The sequence below is a fragment of the Triticum dicoccoides genome, chromosome 2B, assembly GCF_002162155.2.
Source record: "Triticum dicoccoides isolate Atlit2015 ecotype Zavitan chromosome 2B, WEW_v2.0, whole genome shotgun sequence".
Taxonomy (NCBI): Eukaryota; Viridiplantae; Streptophyta; class Magnoliopsida; order Poales; family Poaceae; genus Triticum; species Triticum dicoccoides.
This window is the reverse complement of record NC_041383.1, coordinates 505,662,061-505,686,298: the sequence shown is the minus strand read 5'-3', so window position 1 is coordinate 505,686,298 and position 24,238 is coordinate 505,662,061. Positions and strand designations below refer to the sequence as shown.

The 24,238-nt window shown below is 45.5% G+C and overlaps 2 protein-coding genes, 1 long non-coding RNA gene and 1 pseudogene across 4 annotated transcripts in view; 3 read left to right on the top strand and 1 right to left on the bottom strand.

The window, feature by feature from the left end:
• The first annotated feature begins 1,317 nt into the window (after positions 1 to 1,317).
• Positions 1,318 to 1,827, top strand: LOC119364511 (annotated as a pseudogene).
• Positions 1,759 to 5,548, top strand: LOC119364509. The gene is made up of 2 exons (XM_037629989.1): positions 1,759 to 1,883; positions 3,447 to 5,548. The coding sequence occupies exon 2, from the start codon at positions 3,923 to 3,925 to the stop codon at positions 4,844 to 4,846; it is 924 nt and encodes a 307-aa protein (XP_037485886.1). The 5' UTR covers positions 1,759 to 1,883; positions 3,447 to 3,922; the 3' UTR covers positions 4,847 to 5,548.
• A 5,483-nt stretch (positions 5,549 to 11,031) lies between these two features.
• LOC119364510 (MADS-box transcription factor 27-like) overlaps positions 11,032 to 24,238 on the bottom strand; it is a 14,610-nt gene continuing 1,403 nt past the window's right edge. Inside the window, exons 3-8 of one of the 2 annotated variants that reach the window (XM_037629991.1) lie at positions 12,843 to 12,904; positions 11,977 to 12,076; positions 11,852 to 11,893; positions 11,696 to 11,779; positions 11,466 to 11,620; positions 11,032 to 11,359 (exon numbers count right to left, since the gene is read on the bottom strand). In XM_037629991.1, the coding sequence (XP_037485888.1) occupies positions 11,341 to 11,359; positions 11,466 to 11,620; positions 11,696 to 11,779; positions 11,852 to 11,893; positions 11,977 to 12,076; positions 12,843 to 12,904 (462 nt within the window). In that variant the 3' untranslated portion in view covers positions 11,032 to 11,340. The other variant, XM_037629990.1, reaches the window with a different exon arrangement.
• Positions 11,984 to 16,219, top strand: LOC119364512. Its single transcript, XR_005174955.1, has 3 exons — positions 11,984 to 12,122; positions 12,827 to 15,614; positions 15,808 to 16,219. It is a non-coding gene; the product is annotated as an uncharacterized LOC119364512 (long non-coding RNA).

Genomic DNA, 24,238 nt, shown 5'->3' with positions numbered 1-24,238 from the left:
GAAGAACAACGAGGGCCGCCGCATGTGGTGGGGCGCCCCTGGCCGCACGCTCGAGGGCGTGCTGGCGTACCTTGAGGGCGACAACGAACCGCCGCTGGCATACCCTCCGTCGGCCACCCCGGCCCACCATCGACACGCCGGTAATGGATGCCTAGGAGGTTCGGTTCCTCCTCGTCTTCCTCCTCGCACTCCTCCTCATGCTCTTCTTCCCACTCCTCCGGCTCTCCGGCGTTGCTCAACGTCAAGGCCGAGCCCGCGGCGGAGACGCCGCTCGGTCGGCGCACTCGTAGCGCCGGCATCGTCATTAACGAGGGTGGCCGGCGCGCCTCCTCGTCGGCTCCACCGCGCTTCGTCAAGCCAAAGACGGAGCCGAGGCTCGCGGCCGTGAAAACCGAGCCGGGGCTCCCCGCCGTGAAGACGGGGCACGGCGGCGTGGAGCTCGACGACGAGGCGGCCCTGAAATGGGCGCGCAAGGACTACCTGAAGATGAAGATGGAGCGCCAGTGCGCCGCCCTGCAGCGCTTCGAGCAGCGCCGTCGGGGCCGCGACGAAGGAGGCGTCGTCATCCTCGACGACAACGACGACGACGACGCACCGCCGCCGCCACCAGTCCGCCATGGCGACGCCGGGCAGGGGTCCAGCAGGGACGACCGCGTCAAATAGGAGAAGCCGACGACGACGGAGGCGAGGATGGCGGCGACGACGGCGACTACTCCGCGTTCAGCGATTTCTTTTTTTAGATAAATTTGCTGTAAGCCGCGAACATGTCTAATATATGCCAAAGTTTGCCGAATTTTAGCCGTGTTTTAACCGAACTTCACCGAATGTTTTTTTTTTAAATTAGACATGTCCGGGGCAATCCTGGGGCCGGCGACTGGGCACCAACTCGCCCCCAGGCCGTTTGTTCGCGCCGGCTCGCCCCGAGGCGGCGATTTTACACGCTCCTGGGGCGCCAACGACTGGAGATGCTCTTAGAGATGTCCTAATCATGAATCGTGCCGTGGGATTTTGATGCAAGTTGCAACTTTTCGAGATAGTACTTCCGATACAATGACTGAACTAACCAACCCACCCTCGCTAGAAAGGCGTAAATCCCCTGACCCGATTCATCCTTCGCCATCCGGTCGGACCCGACAAGCGCACGCGGGGACAGGTGTCGCCCGCACGGAGGATCGCAACCCTTCCCTTCCGCATCCAACGGCCACTGCTCCACCACGAGCCGCATCACCAACCGCGGACAGGCGAGCACGAGGCCACATGCCCCACTTGCCCGGTTCCGGCGACACCCCACGGAGCGCAAGCCGGCGTCGCCTCCCAATGGCTGCCCCCCATCGGCAGTGGCGGAGGTACACCTGTCGGGGTGCGCGAAGCAGCGCCCCTTGAAAATGGCGCCGGGGCGACGTGGCCGGGCGAGGCACCGCTCGTCGGCCGCATATTTTACTTGCCCAAAAAGGCCAAAACCCCCACTTGCTCGCCCCTCCGGCCGAACCCGCCTCCACCTTCCGCCCTACAAGAGCGCCACCGCCCCGTCGCTTGCTTCCCGCATCAATCGATCCGACCAAAATCCAGCTCAAATCCCTCGCCTCGCGTCGCCTCGCCGTGCCCCGGCTGGTGCCCGCTGGCCTGCCTCGTTCCTCTCGGTCTCGGATTGGAGAGATCGATTTCCATGGCCCTGCCTTGTACAGTAGCCAGCTGCCGCTTGCTGTTGCATCTGCGCAGCTGGTGCATGATCCCCCCTCCCAAATCGTAGTCGCCGCCGGCTCACGACCTGCCCACCATTGCTCAACCACCGCTCCCATCCCATCCGGTTGCGAGCTTTGGCCTTGATTTTGGTGTCTACCCCGTCTAGGGTTTCAAGCTCAAGCTCAGGGTCGGCGTTTCAGGTGAAAAATCTATTACCATCTCCCAGTTACTCTGCGTGATTTTGTTTCCCTCCTAGGTAATCGAGTGTAGCTGCTGAGTTAATTGTATGCATGTGCAGCTCTGTGTAGTTTTTGTTATCTCCCGTGTTAAAACTTCGATTAGCTAACCTCTTAGCATAAAATTACGAGCTCCTTGCTTGATCCAGACGCAGGTGCAGGCTGCGCTTGATATTTTTTTATTTGATTTTGGGTACTGAAAATGATACTAGAAGTAGAACTGGCGTTGCTGAGTTTTTGCATTGCGATGCGAGGATTTGCTGTTTTGAATCAATCTTAGGAGATTTATTTTAGTTGTCGCGCTTGATGTTGAAATTTGTGCCATAATGTTGGAGATGCAGTTCGAGTTCTGCATTGTTGTTGGTGGGTGTCACAGTTTTCCTTGATTCTAGAGATGCCGTGCTTTTAGTCATGTGGTATCCTGTATGTTATCATGTTGTGAGCGCTGAGAGCCATAGATGTAGTATCAGAAACTTAAGCTGTGTTGTAGTTTGTTGTTTCATGATTATGAATTTTGTGAACAATAACCGTGGACATCTCAAGTATAATGACCAGAAATGGAGGAGGATGAGAGTTCCTGCCAAATCTGTGTTATGGTATATTTTTGTTTTGCAAAGTGGATTATAATTTGCACATCATTTGTTCCTAGTTGTGATGGTTCCACAAGCTTTGGGTTGTAATACCCTATTTGTATTTGGTTTGCATGCTCTTCATGCATACTTCATGTATAAGTATGCCACGGGTTATGCTCCTATATGCCACTAAAATTCAGTGTACCCTTCTCGGCCGTGAATGTACAATTCAATGAAGAGCAACTGCAGAAATATCGTAATTGTATTTCTTTGGACGGCTTACTCAGTTTCAACTAGGTTTTTGAACGTCTTCGGTGCTTTTGTAGCAACTATGCGTTTATGCAGTTGTTATGACCGGCATATTAGGGGCTTAGCCCAGTGGGTTGTGGCCCAAGTTATCTTATTGTTATTAGGGGCTTAGCCCAATTATCTTATCGTATTAGGATCGTTTGCTTAGGAGTCAAGTAAACCTCTCTATATAAGGAGAGGAGATGTATCAATCTAATCAAGCAAGAAGCAATAATTATTTGCTCGGCTTCCCTTAGGGAGCCGGGAGACCTAACCCTAGCCGCCTCTTGCGCCGCCGCCGCCTCTCCCTCTCGCGCACGACGGCGCCTTTTGTCGCCGGCGACCGCGAGCTTCGCCACGTCCAGCCCCCTCCTTCCCCTACAACCTACGCCCTAGACCCGGTAGGGTCCTAGCTCCTACCAATTTGGTATCAGGTAGCTTGGGTCCGATCATGTCTGCTCCACCACCCACCCTGCCGCTGTCCACCACCGTCGCCCTCTCCGCAGCGCCCCTCTCCACCGCGCCACTAGCGCTTTCCACCGCGCCGATCGACTCCACCGCGAGGGCCTCCACCAGCCAGTCGCCGCCCCTCCACGTGCCGCAGGCCGCCGTCTACTCCTCGACGGAGATCACCGGCATCCTTAATGACCTCGTCATCGCTGTCCAGGGCATCCACCTCTACCTCGCTGGGCCTTACGGGCAACCGCCGCCCCTGCCGTCGGCCGCCGTGACCGGTCCGGCCGCGCTGCCTTGGTACGCGGCCCCCACCGCGCCGATCGGGCCTCTACACCACCACTGGCCCGGTCAGCCGTCGCCCGCCGTCGCCCCCCACTGGCCATAGTGGCCGGCCCGGCGATCGCCGCGCCCCCGACGCCTCCCGGGTCCGGGCAGCCGCAGCTCCAGCTGCCGGGCCCATCGACGGCCGCTGCCGTGCCTCCCTGGCCACAGTGGCCGGCCCCGACCCTCGCTGCACCGACCACACCACCCGGGTCCGTGCCGCCGCAGCTGCCGGCCCCGCCACTGCCCAGCACGGGGCCCGGGTCACCCACGCAGACAGGCGTCCCGATCCAGCACGTGCGCTTCCCACCGTCGCCGTCCCCCATACCGGCCTGGCTGACCGGATCATCGCCGCCACCCGTCTACATGTCGGCGGGAGAACCGCCAGCACCTACTCTTCAGTTCGGCGACCCCTCCGGCTCGGCGGGGCACTTCTCGGGCCGCGGTCATGCTGACCGGGCGCCCCACTCCTCGCTGCTTCGCACATCCGAGCCAGTCGGCCACGGCGTTCCGACTCAGACACCGCCGCGGTTTGCCAAACTGGACTTCGCTACCTATGATGGCACAGAGGACCCCCTCAACTGGCTCAACCAGTGCGAGCGGTTCTTTCGCGGGCAACGCACCCTCGCCTTGGAGCGTACCTGGCTCGCCTCCTACCACCTCCGCGGCGCGGTACAGACCTGGTACTACGCCCTCGAGCAGGACGAGGGCAACATGCCCCCTTGGGAGCGCTTCTGCAAGCTCTGCCTCCTTCGTTTTGGGCCGCCGATCCGCGGGAGCCGCCTGGCAAAGCTAGGCCGCCTTCCCTTCACCTCCACGGTTCAGGATTTCGCCGACCGTTTCCAGGCCCTAGCATGCCACGCGTCGGGCCGACCTCTTCGTCAGTGGACTTCCGGATCACATCCACGTGGACGTGGAGCTTCGGGGACCCCAGGATCTCCTGACGGCCATGTACTATGCCCGCGCGTTCGAGCGCCGCGAGGTGGCCATCCAGCAGGCATCATCGTCCCGGGCCGCTGGGCCGCTACCCTGGCCGGAGGTTCCCGCGCAGGGTCGGCCTGCTCAGGCTTTCGCGGCACCCCTCGCTACGACCGCGGCACGCCCGTTCCGCCGGCTCACCTCAGCCGAGCTACTCGAGCGTCGCCGCCAAGGGTTGTGCTTCAACTGCGACGAGCCCTACATGCCCGGCCACGTCTGCCTGCGACTCTTCTACCTGGAGGCTGCAGACTACATTCCGGAGGACGCCGTCGCCGCCGACCTGGCCGCCCCAGCTGTCGCGAAGGTGTTTGACGCTGGTTGATCACCTCGAGGAGTTCAGCAAGCGCTTCCCCACCTTACAGCTCGAGGACGAGCTGTTTGTGCAGGCGGGGAGAAGTGTTATGACCGGAAATTAGGGGGCTTAGCCCAGTGGGTTGTGGCCCAAGTTATCTTATTGTTATTAGGGGCTTAGCCCAATTATCTTATCGTATTAGGATCGTTTGCTTAGGAGTCAAGTAAACCTCTCTATATAAGGAGAGGAGATGTATCAATCTAATCAAGCAAGAAGCAATCATTATTTGCTCGGCTTCCCTTAGGGAGCCGGGAGACCTAACCCTAGCCGCCTCTTGCGCCGCCAACGCCTCTCCCTCTCGCGCACGACGGCGCCTTGCCGCCGGCGACCGCGAGCTTCGCCACGTCCAGGCCCCTCCTTCCCCTACAACCTACGCCCTAGACCCGGTAGGGTCCTAGCTCCTACCAATTTGGTATCAGGTAGCTTGGGTCCGATCATGTCTGCTCCACCACCCACCCTGCCGCTGCCCACCGCGCCGCTGTCCACCACCGTCGCCCTCTCCGCAGCGCCCCTCTCCACCGCGCCACTAGCGCTTTCCACCGCGCCGATCGACTCCACCGCGGGGGCCTCCACCGGCCAGTCGCCGCCCCTCCCCGTGCCGCAGGCCGCCGTCTACTCCCCGACGGAGATCACCGGCATCCTTAATGACCTCGTCATCGCCGTCCAGGGCATCCACCTCTACCTCGCTGGGCCTTACGGGCAGCCGCCGCCCCTGCCGTCGGCCGCCGTGACCGGTCCGGCCGCGCTGCCTTGGTACGCGGCCCCCACCGCGCCGATCGGGCCTCTACACCACCACTGGCCCGGTCAGCCGTCGCCCGCCGTCGCCCCCCACTGGCCATAGTGGCCGGCCCGGCGATCGCCGCGCCCCCGACGCCTCCCGGGTCCGGGCAGCCGCAGCTCCAGCTGCCAGGCCCATCGACGGCCGTTGCCGTGCCTCCCTGGCCACAGTGGCCGGCCCCGACCCTCGCTGCACCGACCACACCACCCGGGTCCGTGCCGCCGCAGCTGCCGGCCCCGCCACTGCCCAGCACGGGGCCCGGGTCACCCACGCAGACAGGCGTCCCGATCCAGCACGTGCGCTTCCCACCGTCGCCGTCCCCCATACCGGCCTGGCTGACCGGATCATCGCCGCCACCCGTCTACGTGTCGGCGGGAGAACCGCCAGCGCCTACTCTTCAGTTCGGCGACCCCTCCGGCTCGGCGGGGCACTTCTCGGGCCGCGGTCATGCTGACCGGGCGCCCCACTCCTCGCTGCTTCGCACATCCGAGCCAGTCGGCCACGGCGTTCCGACTCAGACACCGCCGCGGTTTGCCAAACTGGACTTCGCTACCTATGATGGCACAGAGGACCCCCTCAACTGGCTCAACCAGTGCGAGCGGTTCTTTCGCGGGCAACGCACCCTCGCCTTGGAGCGTACCTGGCTCGCCTCCTACCACCTCCGCGGCGCGGTACAGACCTGGTACTACGCCCTCGAGCAGGACGAGGGCAACATGCCCCCTTGGGAGCGCTTCTGCAAGCTCTGCCTCCTTCGTTTTGGGCCGCCGATCCGCGGGAGCCGCCTGGCAAAGCTAGGCCGCCTTCCCTTCACCTCCACGGTTCAGGACTTCGCCGACCGTTTCCAGGTCCTGGCATGCCACGCGTCGGGCCGACCTCTTCGTCAGTGGACTTCCGGATCACATCCACGTGGATGTGGAGCTTCGGGGACCCCAGGATCTCCTGACGGCCATGTACTATGCCCGCGCGTTCGAGCGCCGCGAGGTGGCCATCCAGCAGGCATCATCGTCCCGGGCCGCTTGGTCGCTACCCTGGCCGGAGGTTCCCGCGCAGGGTCGGCCTGCTCAGGCTTCCGCGGCACCCCTCGCTGCGACCGCGGCACGCCCGTTCCGCCGGCTCACCTCGGCCGAGCTACTCGAGCGTCGCCGCCAAGGGTTGTGCTTCAACTGCGACGAGCCCTACATGCCCGGCCACGTCTGCCTGCGACTCTTCTACCTGGAGGCTGCAGACTACATTCCGGAGGACGCCGTCGCCGCCGACCTGGCCGCCCCAGCTGTCGCGAAGGTGTTTGACGCTGGTTGATCACCTCGAGGAGTTCAGCAAGCGCTTCCCCACCTTACAGCTCGAGGACGAGCTGTTTGTGCAGGCGGGGAGAAGTGTTATGACCGGAAATTAGGGGGCTTAGCCCAGTGGGTTGTGGCCCAAGTTATCTTATTGTTATTAGGGGCTTAGCCCAATTATCTTATTGTATTAGGATCGTTTGCTTAGGAGTCAAGTAAACCTCTCTATATAAGGAGAGGAGATGTATCAATCTAATCAAGCAAGAAGCAATCATTATTTGCTCGGCTTCCCTTAGGGAGCCGGGAGACCTAAACCTAGCCGCCTCTTGCGCCGCCGCCGCCTCTCCCTCTCGCGCACGACGGCGCCTTGCCGCCGGCGACCGCGAGCTTCGCCACGTCCAGGCCCCTCCTTCCCCTACAACCTACGCCCTAGACCCGGTAGGGTCTTAGCTCCTACCAGCAGTAGCTTCAGATTTTGAGAAGGCAATTATTATTGCAATGGTGGAGGTTTGGCGTATAAAATGGTCACTGGAAAATTGGATTGTTTCACTAAAATTTAAAGCATGTGTATGGATGAATTGTTTCACTAAACATCATGATCCGTTGCATGTTTCATGCTACTGCCAAAGTATATTAGTTTTCACCAATTGGAAAGGAAAATACAACACTGGTCCTTCTTTGTGATTTGACCAACATCTTTGTGGAAATTGTGGTTTGTGGGGTTGGCGTGCTCTGTATTCAAGCATTGCAATTTGCATGTACACCTTAGTAGCTGCCATTGGTGTTTTGACATTTCTGTGTTCGATATGCAATAATTAGTACAAATCTACTTGAGTTGGCGGAGGCTCTGTGTCATTTGTTGATGTTCAGACTTCTGCAACAGAACCAAATGATTACATTGGTTTGTAGAGAGGCTTCTACTGGTCTGCCGTCTGCCTTAACAAAAAGCTTCTTCCAGGAGCAAGTTATATTAACAAGTATTCCTGTTTGTTTTCTAGTTCTTGAAGGGGAAATACCCCTTGGCCCTCGGGTGTGTATGCACCTGATATGGGAAAAGAAATAGTAATTGCGAAAAAAGTAAAAAAATCTGAAACTTTTTAAAAAACAAACTTGACCTTCTGTTTTACTAGTATAAAAAGTTTCGCGAAGGAAAAACTCGCGTCGTCTTCAAGGGAAACATAAATAAAAAATTTGAGGACAAAAAGTGTGAATAATAACTTCTATATAGTGTTGATATAGTTTTTTTCCATCCAGAATACCATGAAAATCAATCCTTGATGAAACTTTTAATATAAGTACAACAGAAGGTCAAGTTTGTTTCCAACGAAGTTTCCAATTTTTTTGACTTTTTTTGCAATTACTAAATTATTTTCGTATACACCTGAGAGCCAAAGGTGCTTGTCCTTTCTTGAAGGCTATTCTAAACAGTTCTGTATTACCTCTGAAGAAACTGTATACTGTTCAGATAAGAAACTAGAGCTGAGCTGCCTTAGCTTAATACTTGGCCATCAAGCATGTGAGCAAATGTTTTTTAGCAATAGTAGTTAGGGTAGCTTCTCAAAAACATGTCTTTTAGTGCTTAATTAGATCTCTTTTAGCTCTGTAGAGTGTAAAAATCCGCAATGTGTCAAGCATCATGTTGTAGTATAAAATTATGGTGAACAATCACGCAAGAGAGAAAAGCTTTGGCAAAGCTAACTGCACATTCTCAAAGCACAGCCTCAAAAGAATACAAGGACTGTCCCTCTCAAACCTTTTAAAACTAACTGATTCTTGCCCCAGCCACACACAAGAATCTAATCCTAAAGAACATAACCTCTTATCCTCTCAAGCCCTGACAATTGTTTCTTCCTTGCTCTGTCCTTGGATCTGGTTGCTACCTGGTGATTTTATACGGTTCCTTGCTTGTCCTCCTTCTGCAGCAAGTAGAACTCCTTATTAATGTAGGGCTCCTAGTTCAAATTCAAATAGGACTGGGATATGAGTCACACCCTGAACGGCCGTCTTTTTATTCAACGTGCTCTCTTTTCAGGAGTATATCTGAGTTGGCTAAGCTGTTATAACACTTTACAGATGTAAATTTCTTCAGGATTTGATAACTCATAATGATGTCCAGGAGATATTTGTGTTATCAGTGGTATTAACCTGGGGTTGGACACCTTTGTCTGTTGTGAAGAGCACCAACAGAATCAGAATGCTGTTAGATGTTATTTTGTCCTATCGTTTGTTGAATGGACTAAGAAAGAGATGCTTGTAGTATTGCTACGAAGTTTGAACATCAAGTAGTTTCTAACTCTTCCCACCATCTCTCCTTGTTAGTTAAGAATTTTGGTGTTTTGGTTTCCTTGTTCTTAATATAACTTTTGACTTAATAAAATTGTGCTCTGTACTATTATATAGCATCGGATGTATACGGATAGCTGTTGGCCCTAGAAATACTGGCTAAATCTACAAATTTGTTAGAGACCAAGTCCCTCTGCTCACACAAAACCTTTGCCACTTTCATTATTTCTCCCCATCATTTTCTCTCCTTGTTCAACATGATATCTGGTAGTGACGCAACTACGTAAAGCACATTCAGATTGGGTACTAATATATTTAATATTCCCTTTCGAAATATACTATATACTGCATTGCGACAAGTTTCCCTTTCCCTTTGAACATCATCTTGTTTGCTAGGCAACAAGCCTGATAATACTTCATAGAGCCAGTACTCTCGGGGCTCTGCAGCTTATCAGTTATCACCAACAATAGCAGTACCAGTTACTTCACTTCAACTACACTTTTGATCTAAATTATTTATTTCCTTTTGTGCTAGTTTCCGCAAGTGGAGGCGGCAAGCTAGAGACAGCAACTGCATAATTTGCAAGAAAATCGTAAGTTGTACAATACATACTCTTTCTATTATTCATGAGAAAATGACATATGTTTTCACTCACTCTTACTATGTAATTAGATAATGTGTCCTAACTTTCTTTTTGAGTTTTCTGTTTGCCCAGTGCTCAGATTCACATGTTTTTTCTTAACATTTGCTGAAATTCATCTATAGAAATATTTGAATCCAGGATATAATAAATTTAATTGGTTTAGAGCTGCTTTATCTGCATGCAGATCACAACAAGAAAATCACAAGTTGCACAAGACACTTTATATTCATGAGAAAATGACATCGATTTCTGTATATATTTATATTTGTTTACAGATCATTTTTAATAGATATGTATCGGTACTTTGTAGCCTTAGTGCTCGTGCAGTTTGCTCAAATTAACATGATTTGTCGAAACATTGCTAAAGATAAGAATTCCGGGTATGATAAATTCAGTTGATCTGGAGCTTCTTTATCTGCATGTGAATCACAAATGCTGCTGACAGATACGTGTGTATTGTACACCCGAGAACCTGACTTACTTGAAACTATTTTAATAGAGAAATGGTTGAACCAGTCCTGGAGTATCGAGGAGCAATTTTTGTATTTAATACGAACTTATAGATAAATCTGTTCCTGTTATTCATGAATTCATATATTGATGTGGCGGTAATATTTACTCCCCTCAGGTATTATTAGGTGTATTTTAATTGTCAAAGTTCATGCTTTGACCAAGAACTATAGTATACTGATATGTGGGTTACTTGACGCAAAATTTGTAGCATTTGATTTGTATTCTGAAGTAGTTCCTCATGATTGTGATTTCTAACTATTAACAAAAGATCGTAGAAGAAACTTCTGGTGAAAGTTTAAAATTTTGATAAAAAAGATACACGTTATATATCCGGAGCTATAGGGACCCATGGCATCGAGTTCCAGGATATATCATTATTTTTCTATTAAACCTTTAGCTAATCAGGTCAATATTGCTAACCAACAATCTTTGTTTACCGTGATGTATGAACGGACAAAGTATTTCAACCTGTTAGCTAAGCTAGTGGCTCTCTTGCCATAGTATTCATTTCCAGTTAATTTCTCTGTGCCTGAGTGATACTTTTATTAGCATAGTGAACGTGCAAACACTGGCATACTTACAAATGAAATGGAGAAATGTAAACCCTGTCACACACCACAGAACTTTCTAAGAATGAAGACAGAAAAAAGTGGTAACTGAATTTTGCTCAATCCACACTTCACACCTTTTGTCAATAAGCTAGCCGCTCATGCAGTTGAACAAACTCGCAGAATGTGTTAAATAGTTCTAATACAACCATTTGCACAACAGATTAATCCTTCCATGGAGTACATTTTATTTGTAACAGATTTACACTACCGTTTATCAATCGGTCGTCATGCGAACCACTTATGTCTTGCTATGGGTTTAGGTTCTTTACAACCAAGAGTATTCTGGCTGCTCTGAATTGTATCCCTTGAGAATAATAACAACAGGAGTAATCCCATACCCCACGATCGTCATGGATGTAGTTGCAATCTGCAAGAGTTAATGTAAGTCATAATCAAAGAAATTTGTGATTGAAACTTATAATGAGCTGAGAAAAGAGTCAATAGATCCTGTGCAGAAAAAAACAAACATGTACCCTAGTTTAGGGGGCGCAGTATGCTCAACATCATTTTGTTGCTGCGGTGAATTGAGTTCAAGATCAACAGAAACATTGGCATCTTCAACAACTGCAAAATTGTATGGAGTTCTTGAATCTCGGTTAACTTCAGTCGCTGCCTCCGTCTCAGAGAGCTGAGCAGAGAATTAAACAAAAGTCAATCATCGAAATTATTCGTGTGATTTCAACTATCATAATTAAATCAATACCTTTTTTTGTAACTCAGCATTTTCTTGACGAATTAGGTTAATCTTTCTGTATAATTCCATGTTTTCTTGGTGGACAAGACTCCCCTGCAAATAAACCATCAATAGTCAGTTTGCTGAAATATTTCACACGTTTCAGACTGATAAATGTTGCAGTACCTTGTGATTCAGTTCATGAATCTCATCAATCAAGATTTGGTCCTGAAAGAAACATTAATGCTCTCTGTTAGTCTTTTTGGAGGAGCCTGTGAGGTGTATATATAACAAGTGTTTTGCATGTTGACCTTTTTTGTCCGGATGCAACGCAGGCTTATTTCCAGTTGATTTTCTAGAGTCTGCAGTTCCTTGACACCCATTCCAGAAAGATCTTGTCCCGTCAACTGCCTGCAATTAAACAATGTTGCGTCTGTTTTGACTGAATGTATATAGGGTACTTCTCAGAATATTTCCACAGCCTCTAGCATGTCTGATCCAACTGTGAATTAGTGAAATGTTGTATTTCAATGTATTAGATCTTTGTAAGTTTTATCTTTTTCAGGTAGTTACGGTCTTACGGATTAGGCTTCTGTAGAATGCTACTGTTGATTTTCTGCTGGGTGGGGATTTGACAAACCAGAGTGCTCTGACAGTAACAGTAAATAGCTGAAGTTTTTAAAACTGGCCATTGGTTTGCATGGGAAATTACTAATTTAATTTCATCTTTATATTTCTTTCATTTCTAGAGGTGAAAACTGACATCCACATAAGCAGAGGATTGTTCTGTGGAGTCAGCATACCTAGCTCCTACACAAAATATTGTATTCTTATGCGTTTGGCTTATTGTCTATGAAACCAAGTTTCATCTTTACATGCAAAGGCTATCTGCATTCGAATGCAATAATTTGTCGCAAAATAAATATTCTACACAGTGAATAGCTATTAATGCATGGACTCTATTGTGCATTTTGAGTTCTTGTATCCTTCGTAATTGAGTATCATGAATTATTTTCCTGAAAGAATTTAGTTTCATTCATGGCACATTTAAAGATTCTAGTTGCTGGATGGTGTACACCTGTGCAGTTTCGCTTGTGCTGATAGCATGATCCTCTTGTAAATTTGACAAATTTCTGATATATAAATATGGAAAATTTTCAGGTTTTCGGGGCCATACCGATGATTTTCTTGCAAGTTGTGCAGTTGTTGTCTCAAGCTTGCTGCCTCCCTTTGCCAGAACTATGGAATTTGAACTTACAGTTAAGTAATGCCACATCAGGTTTGCCAAAAGTATTAAAAGAGACATGGTGAAAAGCATGATTCCCTATCAGTGTCATGGAAGTACTGAATCACATGGTAATATATGCAATTTTATCTGACCGAGTATAATTCATACAGTAAATGTTGAAGGGACAAATAGGTTATAGAATAAAACATATTCCAAGTGGGAAACCTTTGGTTTTGTTTCCTTTGGGTGCTTCAGTCCAATGACTGTCAAGGCGCACCCAAAAAAATTGACTTAGTGATATCAGGTTGAACATATATTTATACACCCCACATGATTTGTTGTCTTAGTCATCTTTAATTCTCACAAATGCTTCTGTGAGGCAAATTAACCTGTTAGCATGTGAGCTTCTAAAGAAGTATGAGCTAGAGGCAGAACTGGTCTGGAAAATGGTGATTATTCTGCTGGAAGAAGATTTCACGTGGCAGTAGAAGGTTGCAGTTGTTTGATACAGAACTGTCATTTGGGGTTCATCTCACAAGTTTCAGTATTTGGGGTTCATCTCACAAGTTTCAGTATAGACTGAAGGATTTGTATGTGTTGTGGATCTTTTTCAGAAGATGGGCACAGGTACATGTTCCCTTAGCTCCCATTATTCCTTCTGAGTTTCTGTTATGTTGGTCTTACACATTCCATTTTCTGTCCGAGGTTCAAAGAAGGTTAGGATTTCGACGAGAGCTGTATGCACAAGAGCTCTTTTCAAATGGTTACCTACATGAGAGTTCCTAGCCCGTTTGCTGTTTCTTCTTGGCCCCAACATTTGCATCGTTTTGCGGCCTATAATCCTCGAGGTTGTTCTGTAACTGCAGAATTTAGCAAAGTATTTGAGCCTTCTGTTAGAAGGGACGACGAGCTATCTTAGTGAGAAATATACTCGTGTTGGTTGATACCATTCTAGTTGAGCTTTAATGTTTAGTTCTGTAGTTGATCTGATGGGCCATTTGAATGTAAAACAAACGGTGCTGCAGACAGCAGAACCTTAGGTTCACCTCAAATAAGCTTCAAGAGTCAAGTAAATTGCAGTTCAGTTTGATGCTCACAAACTAGTTTCATCAGGTGCACCACTGTAAGGCCATTTTGGTTGGCTTGGATTCGTTTAGTAGTGTATATATCTGTCAAGAGTTCTAATCTGGCTCTGCTAAACCCTACAGTTTGTATGTAGGCAATAACAGCAGTTCTGCCAATACCTTTCATTGTATAAAGGCGTTTTCAACACTTGGGGTTGGCACAATATCCATGCCATTCAACAGGGATTTATTAAGATTTATAAGAGTTGGTAGAGATCGAAATCTTATCCATTTGGTCAGCAGTTGATCATCGGTGGTGGTGTTCTGTGTCCAATAGCTCACATATTTTCTTGTCTGAGACCTTGCAACAGTAGTTAGTTTGAGGTGAACAGTCTGGAGCTAGTAGTCAGTTTGAGGTGAACAGTTTGGAGCTGGATCTTGAATGTGAGGGCCTTTTCCCAGTTTACATGGGCCGAACTACTATCACTTTTTAGTTTGGCTGATGACGAGCCTCCTGAGTCTTTAACTCTATGATGAGCCAGCACGATTTGTCAGAAAAGGGTATTGCAAATCTATGTTGCTTTAGACTTACGCCTATTAAGTTGAACCCCATGCTGTCTGCCGAGTCTAATGCCTTCAGTGGAGGTTAATTCACATGATTCTAAAAACACATGAATATGAGAAACACATAATTGCAATATCATGTATATTTTAATCCTACAAGATTTGGTTTGTTTCACTGCCGCACACTCAAAACAAAGCGTCTTTTCAAGAGGTTTAGTGGATACTAAATTTCCTATGATATGTGTACAAACAAATTCGTGGAAAAAAAATTCTTATAGAATATCCTACTAATCAAAGGACCAGACATAGGAAAATTTTGTAAATATACCAATCCTTTGAATTTCCCATGAAAAATCCTTTTGAGAGAGGCCCTAAGAGGTTTGAGTCGGCTGATGATATGTTGATTTGGAGATAGAACTAGATCCCTATAGAATTAATCTTAGTCCGATGTTTTGAAAGTCACTAAATCCTCTATGTAGGGTCTGGGAGTTGATAGATGGATCTAATGATTGATGGAAGGTGAAGCTACTAGATCAGCAATTTTAATGATAAGAGATAAGGAGGCAATGCTACGTATTTCAGCAAGTTCTTGAGTACAAGAGGATTTTGGACCACACATCATTAGAAAACTGGATGATTCTTTGTGTGGTCGTATTACTGTATAATCACTGAAACTAAGAACAAGCTGCTTGAGCCAGTTGCATGTGGTGGAAGAATAAAAAGTTTGCCCGGTGATCTGGAACGTAAAGATCCCACAAAGATTGGTTATTTGCAGCACATACTGACGAACTATTCAAGGGATGAACGACGATGGCAATTTTGGTTATTGGTGACTTGGCAGAGGTTTTGACGACAGCGTCGGTGATCCAGTGGGTATGTCATGATGATGAATTTCAAAAGCCAATGTTGACCATGTGTTTCATCAACAAATAAGCAATAACTGGATGGCCTCGAATTTTTGGCTATGCTGCGGGGATAGATGAAGTCGTTATTTTCAGGAGAGGAACAAACTAGGAGAAGAAGTGTATCTCGCCTAAGGGGCATCTTGCCAAGATTGACGCTGATGGCAGGCTGTCATGACAAGGAGATTGCAGTAAGAAGTACTCCCTCTCTCTCAGTTTACAGGATGTGCCTCTAGGTCGTCAATTTGACCAACCTAACACAAGTCATATATTATAAAAAATATACCAATATAAACTTCAGATGTTCTATTTTCAAACAATATATTTTTGTGTTATATAGTTTATATTAGGATGATAAAATTGACAACCTAGGTATACGCGCAGGACTTGTAAATTGAAACGGAGGAAGTACCCGGTGCAGGGACATGGAAGGATAACTTGTGGGCTCATTGGTCCAAGTGCTCGAAGGCCCTACTCAGAATAAACGGAATGTCATGTATGAGGCTGCCTCCTTAACCCTTGATCTTCGGCTCTGAGATGTCCTTGGACTAACTTGAAGCTCTCAAAGATTCTTACTGAGTTTCTTAGAAGAAAGATCACTTTCAGGAGGCCTGTTTCAGCTTTCGGAGAGGGACTAAAACACTAAAGCACATGTTCTAGTGGAAGTTGCACATGTTCTAAGGAAACATCCTCTTTTTACCCTTGATATCATACCTTTGGAATAAAAGTCTCTTGTTTGTAAAGAGAGTGTTTGCTGTACTGACACGTATATATATCAATTGGTTTCACTAAAAAAGGATGTTGACTAGTGGAGACATCAAGGAGGTTGATTTAGACCGAAGGAACTATTGAAATCTGAACTCAAAGAGATGAAAATAAACACGGGCTAAGGGTCCGACATCTCCGAGCTCTTCCTTTCTCGCAACAAAATATGTGCATGTAAAGAGTTTGCCAATATGTTCCTAAAACTAGATATGTGAATATTATATACCATTGGCATGAGTGTTATTTTGAAGATAGTGACAAATGCACATAGGAGAAAATGTCGATTCGTATAGAGTACAACCCACAATGCATGTGGAACCTTCATATGAGGAAGATACTTCTTGATAAACTTGTGTTTGGTATTACATGAGTAGCAAATCTCTGGAAAATCCAGAACAATTCCTATATGAGGAAGATACTTCAATGCCTATATATGATTGGTTCATATATCAATTCCTTAAATACTTATTTTTGGTAATTTGATGGTCTTCTTCTCAACCTAGAATGAGATGGTATTCCAAGAGCGATTCATGTCTTACCGCACAAACCACTAGAGGTGAGCTAAGCTATCTACCTTAAAGTGTCTCAGGAGTTTCCTTAGGTTGAAACAAAGGACATAAAAGGTGCCCCCACAAATTCTCATGAAGACAAGTGTTGGACAAGCCAAGGACTTAGCCTTTCCATTTTACTGATCCAAGATCACATTTAGTCCATTGACATGTTGTTACTATAAAGGGGAAGGTGGTTGCTAACATGTGTTTCTTCCTTTGACTGCTTAAAGATTAAACTCCAATTCCCTCAAAAGCTTCCATTTTCTCCATTATATGTACCTAAGTTTCACACCTTGGAGTTGCCAAGCTCTTCCAGTTGGAACTGATGAGCAGTTCGTCTAGATATAGCCGTTGCAAACATGCAACTCTAGCACTTCGGAGCTGCCAAATACTCCATCCGGAACCACCAAAGCATTTGGCAAAACCTCTTCTGTTGCCCTCTCAATTTTTTTTTGAACACATCTGGTCGGAATTTTTGAAGTAGTTACATGTTACCCGGTCGTACCATCCCATTCATTTGAAAGTTGGCACCTTTAAGTCTATTCCGAGCTAACAACCTGAAGCTTTCGACTTGTATTAAAGTGTTTGTAATGATCATATTTTTGGTCGAGCCTATATATACCCCACCTATCCCATCAATTCACTCGAAGCAAACCCTACTCATGTCCTGTGATCCGAGAGAGAACTCCACCTTCTTTTGTTGATTTCAAAGGGCTTTCTACTCCAACCATCAAGCCACCTCTTTGCTTCCCACCCCTACTTCTCTAATCCAAATGCCAAATCTTGAGAGAGTTTGTGTGTGGAAGATATCATATTTTGAAGCACAAGAGCAAGTGATTCATCACTAAGCAACCTTAATATTATTACTTATGTAGGTGTGCGCCTCCTAGATCGGCTAGGTGTTTGGGAGTATTTAAGATTGTGAAGAAACCAAGTTGTAACGGCCCGGAGATCGTGTACTTCATGAAGATCAACCTCGACTAGGGTTAGTCATTCGTGGACGTATGCCATGATGACATAGGTTGATTGATCCTTCGTGGACCCTTCGCAGGTCATTGTCCTTCATGGGCTAGTTCCTTAGTGGAACTCACAACCTTGATCTTCGTGAGCTTAGATCCTTTGTGGATTGAAGCCTCCATCAACATGGAATAGTATAGTCCAACTATCCAAATCACGGGAACAATCTTCACCGAGCCACCCTATGTATGCATTCCTCCTCTACTCTTATTTTACTTTTTCAAGTCTTTACTTTCGGCTGCCTATACTCTTGTAGACTTGCATGTGTAGGGTCCTTGATTGACCACCGTAGAAAAGGTTAATTGCCAAGGAAACTAAAATTTGGAAAAGAAAAACCCTTTTGCTTAGTAGTCTATTCATCCCCTCGAGACATACTTAACTAATCCTACACTACCATCTTAAAAAGAGACACATCAAAATATTCCGCATGATTAAACTTTGTCGAGAAGTGATGTTGGGTAAATCATTTTGCCGTTGCACATGCTAGTGATTAATGGTAAATTGTTTATTTATTCTCAAAGAAGTATATTTTTTGCTTAAAGTGTCGCATTTATCTGGACAACCTCTCAAACTATTTCTTGGGTTGATTTAACCCCTAAAACATAAAATATATTAATTAACCCTAATGTGGGATATGAAGATGATATCATTCACGTGGTAACCATGTTACTACTTCACTATTTTTTCCCACTTGTCATCATACGTAGAAAATGACATAATGAACCACAAAAATTGCGCTAGAAACTAAATATCCCCTAGGATTCTCATTCTTCATTTCGAGTCTCTCTCTATAATTTTGCGTTAAACCATGGTTGCACCATATTTTGATCGGTGTGCTTCTCAATGCAATCTCTTTTTGGTATCATATAGTGCTGGGGAGAAACATAGTTGTTGGTGAGAAATTGATAAGAATGTGTGAGAGGAAAGAAGTGAAGGAAACTCAAGATGAAGACATTAAGGTGACATGGGGAAGACAAGATAAGTGACAATTGCTACATATGGGATATCACATCGAGAGTTGGTCAAATGAATGGCACATGGGCAATATACCTCAAAACATTGACCTAATTAGGGGTTAAGTGATTTGGTTTTTGAAGCCCTAGAGTCCAAAAGGACCAAAAAAATAACGTACGATGGATTATTCATACAAATGCAACACTTGTGAATCATGAATAAACTAGACCTTTTCCTTGTTTTCTTGCCATTATCTCGAATCCAGGCCGCATAGAGTTCACTTGACCACTTAAGTTGTTGTGGTTTTAGATCGCTTAAGTTGCTAGAGCCAAATAATATTATGTAATTTTTGTTAGAATTTATTGTAATCTCATAATCCATTAAAACTTGACCACAACAACTTTTGATTCATAAGCTTTTATGGATGCTCTTTATCAAATTTAAACAATACATATATTTATCTAAATGAATTATCTCCTCACTAAAAATATTCTGAGTGGGATACACTACAGCTAAAGGATGTAAATGCACATATATAAGAACACACACGTGTGAACATAATTGAGTGAATGTTGTATCTCAGGCTCAGAAACATGGGAGGGTAAATCGACAACCTTGGATAGTGTAGAACATATTTTCCGTAGTGAGTTCCACTCGGGTGTTTTTTAGGATTGTTATCTTAATAGAATAAGTTGTATTCCTACTCCCATATGTTCCAAAAAAGTTAAAGTCATACCTAGCTTACATTGAAGTAGATTCTTTTAGATCTTTGCTAGATGAAAAAGTGGTAGCACCTGGGTTCAAAAGTGACACGATTGATATGTTTGTAAGAAGATGACAATTAGAGATAAGTGAATCTTCTTTTTATTTATGGTTGCCGTTGGGATATTGGGCTTCCAGGCTAGCCAAATATGCGGTGTTGGTTGTCCGGTGAGCTAAACCCAATGGAAGAAGACACATTTTTAAGTGAAGATAAGAACCGAGGATTCTAGAATAAAAATGTATGAGATTTAACTCATCATCATTAGGGAGACGCTCGAAAATGCAACTACTAGATAGCATTGAGATTAAATTTACTTGGACTACTATCAAGGGTGTTGCGATCGTGTGTGGGTATGACAAATTGGCATTTATTTTGTCAGAAACGGTACCCAAATATGATTTATCCAGTCAAGAGGTAAGAAAGATGGATGTATTAGTAAGGTCTTTCAATGAATCATGTAGGTGGATGTTGATGCATGCACTTTCCTTACATATTTTCATGTGGGGTTTTGCACCTTATCTAACTTTTTATTATTGTATCTATGACATAAGTTTTTGATGTACATGTATTCCTAAGATGTCGACAATTGATGTCTTATGAAGACATGACAATCAATGAAATCACCCGAAAAGGGAGCTCAAGAAGAAGAAATGTCACAAGCGGTGCATCAGACACACTAGCTAGAGGGTTGTTGTATGGCCCAGTTGGTTGTCATGGTCTAACTATGCAAGGATCACACTATCTTGCATTGGTGTGTGCCCCAGTGCTTAAGTTTTTGTCTGCCTCCGCATTGACATATAAACTCAAACAAAAAACGAGAGCAGAGTGGGAGATAACATATAGAAGTTCCCCAAGATATACGTAGTCTCCATTTCACCACCACACCAAGGGATGGAAAACCGAAGCCACCATCGCCAAGTTCTCCATCGACCATCCATAGTTGCCCAATCTTTCCAGGTTCGATTTATTGGTTTGTATGCGGGTTTATTTTGGGATATTTTAATTGTTGATATCATGGTATATCTCATTCGTACTCCGTTCTCGTCTCATGTTTCATTTCCTGCATAAGTCATTTCATTCTTGAGCCTATGGAGGTCTCTAGTCTAATGTCGAGTAAGATTGATTTTTTTGGGTACAATATATATATGGAGGGTGTGCTTCTCTTAGACCGACTAGGTGTGCTTGGGAGCCTTCATGGTGTGAAGGAACCAAGATGTTTGTATAGGCCTGAAGATTGCATACTTCGTGAAGATCTACCTCGATTCAGGCTAGACCTTTGTGGTCGTATGCCATGCTGGCCTAGGTTAGTTGCTCCTTTATGGACCTTTCATGGGTGTAGTCCTTCGTGGATCTCGCAACTGGGATCTTAAGTGATCCTAGAACCTTCGTGGTTCGAAGCTTCCATCAACGTTGAGTAGAATAGCGCCAACTATATGAAACATGGGAAAAATCTTTGTCGAGCCTCTACGTGTCCGTGTTCTCCTAACCATTACTCTTTACATATACCCGCTAATGTCTTCCGTTGTTGTACTCTTGTAGAATTGCTTGTGTAGGTGTTTGTAGGCTACCAATAGAAATAGCTAAAAACTGTCATAAACTTAAAATTGGAAAAGAGTCATTCTTGTAGTCTATTCACCCCACTAGACATAGTAATGATCGTACATGGGCTTAACCACCTCGAATGGCCTTTTGCTGATTGTTGGTTTTGCACAAGTGTTACTTTTCCCTGCCCTCACAGATACAATACTTCATTCATTAAAAGTAGCAATAAAGATGGATGATTATGAGGACTTGCATGACATCAAATGTTTGACTTTGGGCAGACCTAGAAGATCTAATGATTTGGGCAATGGCTAAATGTCGATAAGTCAGGAGAAAAGGAAGAAAATAAAGGGGAGTATGATTCATCATGAATGGGAGAGTTGTAATGAAGCCACCCACCTCTATGCACCCCCACCTCACTTGATCACCTTACCTAAAATTTCGGAATAAAAAGAATTTATGATTCTTGTCGCACAAAAGAAGTTCACAATGAATCTTGGTCAAGTGTCACAATGTGGTCAAGGGCTGAGCTACTATACATCAAGAATGGTGAGGTTGGCGCAATAAATAATGGTTGACCAAGTAAATTGTAGAATTAAGCAGAGAATATGGACTAGATACGTACCTAGCTAGTGACTAAACATGCTAAGACAATGAGATTTTTCACCACAACATCTCAATTATTCTGTTTTTTCATGGGCATGAGCAGGAAGTAAGCTGACACATGTTGGTCTCCAAGATGATGCGGTGTTGTGGTGATAGCAACAAGGATGCGTCTCTCCGGTCTATCCAGCATGGGCTTGCCACTGGATGCAAACATGGTGGAAGGATGAAACACTCTGGGCAAGAGCCTCGTACCGACGAGTTACAGTGTCGAGCATGATGGTGCTTGCACATCTTCCTCCTTGGATTCATCTTTTTAAGAGCCCCCATCTTCTTCGTTGGACCATGGCCAATCGGGGTCAGGCAGCTGTGGTGGCTGCAGACGTGGTCGAAATCCTTCCCCAGAGTTTAATTCGGTGGGGTTGTGACTGCTTTGGGTGAACCCCTTGTCTCGACATGGGTCAGTGCTGATGACAATAGCATCAACTGTCACCTTGGAGGAGTTGCCAGAGATATCCGTTCAAGGCAAATGTTGTATTTGACGTTGGATGCCAGCTTGTGGTTGGCAGGTGCGCTTCGAGGGGTGTTAGTGCCTCCAATCGACATCTTCTTCTATTGTTTTCAAAAAAGGGAACGGAATGCTAAAACTGGAACTGCTAAAGGAACGAATTTTCAATAACATAACTTGGGCTCCTAGAATATGGCACCCTTGGGACAATCTATTTGATTGCAGGGTTTTGTTCGGAAGCAAAGATATCCGCGGAGGCCGGTTCGTTCGTCCTATTCTGATTTGGTCCCGGATTCTCTTTCGGATAGGCCCTGAAAGGAGAAGAAATTCTGAAATGCCAATGGACCTTTGTCTATTATCTAATTCACGTGCCTTTGGCCTAGGTTAAGTAGTGTTCTCCTTTGTCAGGGTTTTACATGGTTGTACTCTACTCGGCCGTTCTTTGTATGGTTTTGGTCTAGTTTCCCTCGTAAACTAGACCAATCTTAATAAATCAACATAAACTCCCTGCCCACTTGACGAGATTCCCCAAGAAAAGAGAAGAGTATGCATCAATTTAAAAGAATACTAGATATCCCGATCCAAACAAAAGAGCACTTGAGCTCGGTACTGCAAACCGATGTACCCCCACACTCATATCAATTGAGAGCTAAGACCCCTAAAAACAAGAGCTAAGACCACTCAAAATGCACAACATCATGATACTAGTGTATGAAATGAGAATACAGACTAGTATCATTTGTCAATTCATTTATTCCTTTGAAAAATCTCAATACAGCGCTGTGCGTATTGATACTGTGCCATACTATGGTACTAGAATCTCCTCTCTTATCCTTAATTACAATGTCATGTCATCTTTTTCTTAGATCTAAGCTCAATTCCCTATATGATTACTCACTCCATTTCAGTGAACAACGCGCACCATCTTAAAATTTAACTTTGAGCATAAATTAGACCAACCAGATGTGGATTGATAAACATTATACTGTTGAATTCATTGAAAAGAAGTTTTCAACGGTATAATTTTGAAGTCACAAAAATATATATTATTTATCTAATTTATGGTCAAAGTTAGATTTTGGGAAGCGTGCACGCCTTATTCATTGGAATGGAGGGTGTACATTCTCCAATTCCTCGAATGTAATAACAGCTCAAATGTCCTGGCCATCAACAATCTGCATCTAGTACTAATTTTCTGCTAAAGGGAATCAGAACACCCAAAGTAGCATGAAACATCATTCTTACTACATGCAATAATGGTCGAAACATAGCAACAGCTAGCTGACTATTCAGCAGGCTCATAATTAACTTGCTATAACTCTGTCCAGTTTAGACATGCTTGAAGTGGCCTAGCTATTTCAAGCAATTTTGAGATGGAATAAGTCCCTTACTTTCTATATTTTCTTTTCCCACATATAGCTATATATACCTACGATTGTTTTTCTATTGAACTTGGTCCGTGGCACTATGTACCATTTGATTACCTCTATGCCTTTAGCACATCAAACCTTACCTTAGTAAGTACTTGTTATAGCTGACATGAGCTATATCTAGCTAGTTGAAATAATTCACAACATGATTATGAAGGCTGTAGTGACGAAGAAGTAACATAACTACCCATTTTTGAAGTTGTCTACTGCGTGCATACATTCTGAGCTTCCTTATATAACTATCCATTCTTCAAACCAGGTACTGGGTGCATATATTCTGAACTTCTCTAACTATATAAAAATCTCTACCGCCAACAAAATAAAGCCTAAGCTGGCTTCTGCACTGTAGTTATAGCTGAGCGCTCAACTTGATCAAGACCTTTTCTCGCATATATACAACACTTCTGTAAAACTGAAAAGCAAAATTACTCATTGCATCTATTACTTGGGAAAACAATGATAAAACAAACCACAGTAGACACCAACTCATTGCCGACTTCATGCATGCATGGATGTTGCAGATGAACGTCCTTTCAGTTTAATTTACTATTTTGATCCCTGAATTTGCATTCGAACTGTAGCACTATATTTGCTCTCTTGTTCTTGCATGTAGTTTATGGATGCCAGACTTGTTTCCTGTGGCTACTTAAAAAGTTTTGCTTCGTACTAACTAGTGTGACAG

Excerpts from the sequence above, each read along its gene's own strand:
- LOC119364509 (XM_037629989.1), top strand. The coding sequence starts at position 3,923 with ATGTCGGCGGGAGAACCGCCAGCACCTACTCTTCAGTTCGGCGACCCC.